The sequence below is a fragment of the Sciurus carolinensis genome, chromosome X (assembly GCF_902686445.1).
Source record: "Sciurus carolinensis chromosome X, mSciCar1.2, whole genome shotgun sequence".
Classification (NCBI taxonomy): Eukaryota; Metazoa; Chordata; class Mammalia; order Rodentia; family Sciuridae; genus Sciurus; species Sciurus carolinensis.
The window spans coordinates 100,099,740-100,107,230 of record NC_062232.1 but is presented as its reverse complement, the minus strand read 5'-3'; the positions used below and the strand labels follow the sequence as shown (position 1 = coordinate 100,107,230).

At 42.5% G+C, this 7,491-nt stretch overlaps 1 protein-coding gene across 1 annotated transcript; it reads right to left on the bottom strand.

The window, feature by feature from the left end:
* Nucleotides 1-698: 698 nt before the first annotated feature.
* On the bottom strand, nucleotides 699-6,963 carry LOC124971629 (homeobox protein ESX1-like; the record flags this gene model as incomplete). The annotated part of the gene is made up of 3 exons (XM_047535304.1): nucleotides 699-1,112; nucleotides 6,050-6,095; nucleotides 6,698-6,963. Coding segments are annotated over 3 exons (726 nt in total), but the record flags the coding sequence as incomplete, so codon positions are not given.
* Between the last annotated feature and the right edge of the window lie 528 nt (nucleotides 6,964-7,491).

Genomic DNA, 7,491 nt, shown 5'->3' with positions numbered 1-7,491 from the left:
TAATGGACAGGAAAGAGAAAAAAGCCCCAACCTTACCTGGATGAAGTATCCTTTTGTTTCCTTTAAAGAGGCAGGACCCTCCTGCAAGCATGGATTCAATTCCCATGTCTCCTCCACAAAAAGAGGAGAGCAGTGAATAGAATTTGGAGGGCACAGGGTAAGTGCCTGGCTCTAAAGCCCCAGGAGTAGCCCCTAGACAGCTTCCCCTAGAGTCTGTTGGGCCTGAGCTCATCAGCATGAATGGATCTTGGCTCTGCCCTGAAATCCTATTCTTCTTGAGGGACCCATGCTCCCCACATCTTATACATGCATGTGGCCTCCATGGGGTAGGATGGGGTGAGTATGGAGTGGTGGAGGGTAATGGAAGAAGATGTGTGTGTCTTTGTAAACCTTCCAAGGACACTTGGGAAGCTTGTATGGTTGCACAGTCCAATGGTGATCCCACTGCATGTGAACAGAAGCCTCCTCACCTTTGGTTTGAATGACACTTTCCATCTAATCCCAAGTGACACACAAAACAAACAAACATAGTCTCATATCTTTATTGAAATGCAAAAACATGTGCTAAATGGGTCAATGAATTTAAACTTATTTAACACATCTGACAGGCATTTGGCAAATTGTTCTTGATGGCATGCTATGAAAAATTTGTATCTGGTCACAAAGTGCTTTGGAAAATACAGGTCACATAGATCCCCTTAGTAAATGGGGACTACAAATGAATTGTTGGCAAAGACAACAGAGACCAAGTTAAATGAAGCCAGGCCAAAGGGAGGCAAAGGCGGAACAAACAAAGGCACAGGAGGCAAGAACAGATGAGGATAGGGTGGCATGGGCGGTGGCAGGTGAATCAGATGTGGCAGGTGAATAAGAGGAGGCAGGTGCATCATGGGCGGCACAGGCATCAAGGGTGGCAGGGGAAACAGAGGTGGCCAGAGCGGCAGTGGCTCCAGACGAACCCACGTCCCATCAGGCTTCAGAACAAACATGGTATTATAGGGGCCACTGGTGATTACAGTGACAGGGTGGCCTGGGCATATGAAGGGCACATTTCTGAATCTTGGTGTCCTATGACGTCTCCTCCACCTGGCTCTCCTGTTCTTGAACCAAACCTTAAACGAGAAAAAGAGAGAGAGAGAGAGAGAGAGAGAGAGAGAGAGAGAGAGAGAGAGAGAGAGAGAGAAAGAGAGAGAGAGAGAGAAAAGGATTGATTTAGTATAACGAGCACTTAATGTCATCATAGGCAAAACGACACAACACTTGACTCCATATGTCCTTATCATTTTCAACTGCATCAGAAGCTACTTCCTTATGGCTAAATATCTTAGGAAAGTTAACACCACAACTCTCTCCTAGTGAGCTCCAACTACATGCCAAGCTCTGGCTTGGCTTATTGCTTTGACTCTCTCCTCCTTCCTTTAATACTGTGCACTTATAGCTGATGAATTGGACTTGGTCCCTGCAGCTATTGCTATGATTGCTCTATCTGTTCCCTGATGGTTAACCATCCACTATCCAGCTGCCACCACCCCTACTCACTAGTTAAGTGTCACCCTGGTTGTAGAGAAGCTGAGCTGCACTTGATGAAAAGGGTGTGCCTTTTAGAGTCATACCAGGGGTAATGACCCCCACTTTGAGGAAAAGCACATCTTCCGTGTAAAGAAATAATCAATAGGATTTGGGGGGATACAGGACATGGAACCCAGTACCATTAAGCTGCATCTCTAGCCCCTTAAAAATATTTTTTGAGACAGGGTCTAAGTTGCTGAGTCAGGCCTCAAAATTGTAATCCTCCTGCCTCAGCCTCCCAAGTTGCCAGGATTACAGACATGTGCCAACGCACCCACCTCAGTAGGATTTTTAAACAAAAGGTGTCCTAGGGCGACTATGGGGTCATTCATTCTATGAAACTTCTTGAAAATCAAAAAGATGATACTGAGAGAAGCCTGGTCTTATGGCCCCAGGAAATGTATAGCCTGCCTTGCTGGGATGGGAGAGGCCCTAGACTCTGTTTTGATATTCTAAACTTTAGGAGTAATGAATATTTAGACTAAGTCAGTCCAAATTCACCCTTTGCCCAGCCAAGAGTTTGTAGAAGAGACACTGTTAATACCCATCCTACCCTCCAGACTCTTCTGGGATCTGGTGATTCTGAGCTCCCTAGATTCTCCTGTTCTGAGATGGCAGACATGTTTGCTCAGCATGGTTAGACACCTTCAGTCAACTAGCCCTACTACTCATGTAGGATCTTCTAATCTTATCCTCAATCTTAAAGCAGAAAAATCCAAATAGGCATTTTTGAAGATAGTCAATGATAATGTAGGGAAGGTATCAAAAAAAGATTACCTGCTAACTATTTAAAGACCAAAAGCAAAATCTGTCAATTAAACTGCACTATCCTCTCAGTATCCTAGTTAATGAGGTTTCCATTTTATTTTCCTTTTGGAAGTCCCCAAGCTACAATCTTATGAGAGAAAGGATATCTTCTTGCTGGGTGTGGTGGTACATGCCTGTAAACTCAGTGACTCAGGAGGCTCAGGCAGGAGGATAGCAAGTTTGAGGCTAGCCTCAGCAACTCAGCGAGGCTCTGTCTCAAAATAAAAAATAAAAAGGGCTGGGAATGGAGCTCTGAGTTTAATCCCCAGTATCAAAACAACAACAACAGAAAAAACAACCTCTTCTTCCTGTTTGATGCTTCATTTGCCCCTCCCATCTTCCTCTCTGGAGTTCTCCTTTTGAATATACACATTGAAAAATCTAATAAAATAGTGCTTGTTTGGGGAGATTCGAATGCACCAGTGGCCAAAGGTTCATAAACATAACCAGTGCCAAAAGTGGGCTAAATATGGTATGGGCTCACATTTAGGTCCCTATTCCCAATGTTGGCTTCATAAAACAGCTCTTACTATCTTTACAAAATGTCTATTAAGAGCTTTTTGGAAATATTCATGTCAAAAGGGGTGACAATAGATGAGAGCATTGTCTTTTTCCTTATTTGTGGCATGTGGGTTATTATGCCTTCAAAACCCCATCGAGAGAACACTAAGTAAACTCAGAGAAGGGGAAGGCGGCTCACCAAATCTTCACTTTTTCTTTTCCCCCAGCTTGTGTTACATGACTGAGAAAGTAGAGGTCTTGTCCTCTAACCAGAATCAGGCCAGACTGTGAGCCTGGCCTGTGGCATTAGGATGCCGGTGCTCAGTGGCCTGCTTTGTGGGGCTGCTTTTCTACACACCTGAGATGCAACGCCTTCCCATCACCACACATACTCTCATGAGCAAAGCTCATAATACCATCCTGATCTTTCTTTCTTTCTTTTTCTCTTTTCCCAATATTCCTTTGAGACAACTTACAGTTTTCTATGGCCTCCAAATCATCACCTTTCAATCCAGTGACATGCAAATTAGTTGTCACTGTCTGAGCAAATGAGAAAGTATTTCATGTTATCACAGGTAAGAATCTAGCCTGAACTGACAACCAGTCCCCACTATCAACAAATTTCTTCATAATAGTACCACAAAAAGGAAGGAAAAAATATAGGTGTTAGAAATTGCTCAACAAGAGTTACTCGTGGGGCTGGGGAGATGGCTCAGTTGGTAGAGTGCTTGCCTCACAAGCACAAGGCCCTGGGTTCAATCCTCAGCACCGCAAAAAAAAAAAAAAGAAAAAAAAAGAGTCACTAATGTATTTGGTAGGTTCAAAAAAAAAGTTGAATGTGCAGTTTCTCCAAGGCATACATCTGTTTCTAATAGTTGTCTAGCACTTCTACCTTTCTTAGGTCAGTGGAAATTTGTCCAAAATTATTCTTTTATTTAGTTGTTTGTCTGTTGTTTGGACACATTTCCAAAGATTGTACATCTTCCCATCTTTACCTTAACACACAACCTACTATGTTAGTAATGTTTTCAGACTGACACATCAAAATATTCCAGAAAATTAAAATGTAGGGCTGCCACTCTCTGTATGATTTTACCAAGTACTTAAAAACAGCAGCAGGACCAATCAGTAAACGGGCAAATGAACTAAACAGACATTTCTCGAAAGAACTACAAATGGTCAGCAAATAGATAAGGAAATGTTCAACCTCCTTAGAAATCAGGGAAAGGCAAGTCAAAACTACATTCCATCCAGGTGCAAATAATTTTTTTTAAAAAGCAACCTCCCTCCACTGAGACTTCATCTCACTCCAATAAGAATGCTGATCATCAAGAATACAAATACCAAATAATGCTGATGAGGATGTGGTGGACCAGGATGTGGTAGAAAAGGTACACTCATACATTGTTGGTGGAACTACAAATTAGTACAACCACAATGGAAATCAGTATGGAGATTCTGCAAAAGACTAGGAACAGAACTACCTTATGACCCAGATATCCCACTCTTTGGTATTTATCCAAAAGGGCTAAAATCAGCATACTACAGGGATACATGCATACCAATGTTTATAGCAGCACAATTCACAATAGCCAAGTTATGGAGCCAGCTTAGGTGTCCATCAACAAATGAGTGGATAAAGAAAATGTGGCGGGTTGGGAAGATAGCTCAGCTGGTAGAGTGCTTGCCTTGCAAGCACAAGGCCCTGAGTTCGATCCCCAGTACCAAAAAAAAAAAAAAGAAAGAAAAAGAAAATGTGGCATATATACACAATGGAATATTACTCAGCCATAAAGAAAAAATGAAATTATGGCTTTTACAGGAAAATGGATGGAACTGGAAACTATTAAGTGAAATCAGCCAGACTCAGAAAGTCAAAGGTCAAATATTTTCTCTCAAATGCAGAAGCTAGGGAGAAAAGAGAAGGAACAAAGAAGGGATTTTACAAAAGCAGAGGGAGTTCAGTAGAGATGTGGAGAGGAAGGCAAGAGGAGGTACTAAGGAACAAAATCGACCCAATTAGGCTATGTCTATATACACCACATGGAATCCACTTAAAAAAATGCTGGACAGGAGAAAGTAGAGTAGAGCTAGAGGAAGGGGACCCCGGGAGGGAGGAGGAAAGGGAAAGGGGAGGTACTAGGGAATGAGATTGCTCAAATGCCACAATGAATACCTGCTATTACAAATAATTGTAGTGCACCAATAATAACCATTAAAAGAAAACAGGAGGAGGACCAGGCATTTGGACTTTATGCTCTCCCAGTTCCTATCAGTCTCGGTTTATCTAAACACACATTAGTTACTCATCTGCTGTGTTCTGGCTGTGAATTATTCCCTTACTCCAGTGTCTAAATATTTATAAATTTACTCCTTAAGCAAAAAGCCTATGCTTGGTTTTAAACAATTTGATATCATGGAGTTCCTTGGTACACTAACTGGAATAAGTCACATGTCAGAATTAACCTCAATATGATTCCATTCAGAAGTGCTACATAAAGGAAATCAGTGTTAGAAGGAATTGAACTTTATTATGTACATATGTATGATTTATATTTTATGTACATATACTATATAAGTATGCTTCTAATTTAGAATGCATTTATAATTTATACTAAGATATATGTATGTAAGGAACAAAAAAATACTTCAGTACTTTTTTTTCCTTTAGGAAGTCATGTTCCCTCTGGAGATGGAAATTTCCTTATGCTGGTGCTTTCTTATTTCATTTTCCACCCAGAAAATCCCCAAAGTTCAAACCTCATTTCCCAAACATAGAGGAGGTAACAAAATACACCAACATGACACTGTTCACGACCAATGTGTTCAAACTCTGAAGCAGGTTGTTCTTGATGGCTACTCTGTCAAACTGCTGGGGTTTTTTGTTTTGTTTTGTTTTACAGTGCTGGGGATCCCCAAGACCTCACACATTCGAGAGAAGCACTCTACCATGAAGCTACATGCCAATTTATTTATTTATTGGTACTGAGGACTGGACCCAGGAGTGCTTTTTACCAGTGAGTCACATCCCCAGCCCTTTTTATTTTTTATTTAGAGACAGGGTCTTCCTACATTGCTGAGGCTGACCCAGAACTTGTGATTCTCTCAGTCACTGGGATTATAGGCTTGGGCCTCGGTGCAGGCCCAAACTGCTTTTTTCACATTTACTGACCTGTACTCTGGCTTCAGTCACACCCATCTGTCTTGCAATCTCCTTTCTGAGGAGAAAACATTGCAAATATTAAACATCTGGCAAAGTGGATGAAAAAAATATGCAAAGTACATTTCATGTTCGTTTTTAAATGTTTGTCCCATCAAACCTCCCCCCACCCCATGTGTGCTATTCTGTAATATCCACCCTGAGGCTTGCTTTAGGGACAGTCTTCTCTCAGATGCAAACTTTACCAGGAGGCCAAAAAAACAGTAATCATGAGAAATAATGTTCCAATGTATTTAAAAATATAAAAATTAATGCCAAAAAATCCACAATAAACAGATTAACAAATTTTTAAATAAAAGCAAGATTCCATCCTGAACTTGTTCAAATATGCCTCAGATACTTCACACTGGTTCTAATACAACCTTATTTCTAAACACTGGTGCTGCCAGTGTTTAAATGAATCCAGCTTGATTCATTTAAATACTGCGTGAAAATATTCCCAGTTGGCATAACCACACTCCCACCCTAGAACCCAAATGCAGGAGAAAGGGTTGGACAGCAAGGAGAGGGCTTTTATTTCAGGAAGAGAAGAGAGGGACCCAGGAGAGAGCCAAAGAACGTGCTCCCAGCAAATGGCACCCAGCAGGACAATCTGCTTACCGTGCTGGGCCGGTGGGGTATTGATTGCACTGGAAAATGCTCTCTAATTCCTGCAACTGCCCCTGAGTGAACCGGATGTGATTTGGGGGTGGCTGCCTGTCTTCAGGCACTACACTCCCGTCACCCTCAGGGGTTCCCTCCTGCTGCTGCTGGTACTCCTCGCCACCACCGCAGGCACCATCACCCTCAAGGTTCCAGTCGTCTATTGGGCCCTGAGCACCGATGTCAATGTGGCCTTCTTCTCCTTCCTCTTCTTCTCCTTCCTGTTCTTCTTCTTGCTCTTCTTCTCCTTCCTCTTCTCCTTCCTGTTCTTCTCCTTCCTCTACTCCTTCCTCTTCTTCTTCTTCCTGTTCTTCTCCTTCCTCCTCTTCTCCCTCCTCTTCTTCTCCTTCCTGTTCTTCTCCTTCCTCCTCTTCTCCTTCCTGTTCTTCTCCTTCCTCTTGTCCTTCCTGTTCTTCTCCTTCCTGTTCTTCTCCTTCCTCTTCTTCTTCTCCTTCCTCCTCCTCCTCTTCATCATCATCTTCTTCATCTTCATCCTCTCCTTCCTCCTCTTCTCCTTCCTCTCCTGCTTCTGCTTCTGGCTCAGGCTCACTCTGTACACCTTCTTCCTCTTCTCTTTCCTCTACAGCAATGATGGTTGCCACTGGCTCCCTACCTGGAAAGGAAGAAACAAAGAAAAAGTGAAAGATCAAGGTGTTGAGGCCCAGGGTATTTGGGAAGACGAGGTGCAATAAGAGGGCGGGGTGGGGTGTGGGTTGGGGGACCAAATCCATCCACTCGCCTTTCCCAGGAAA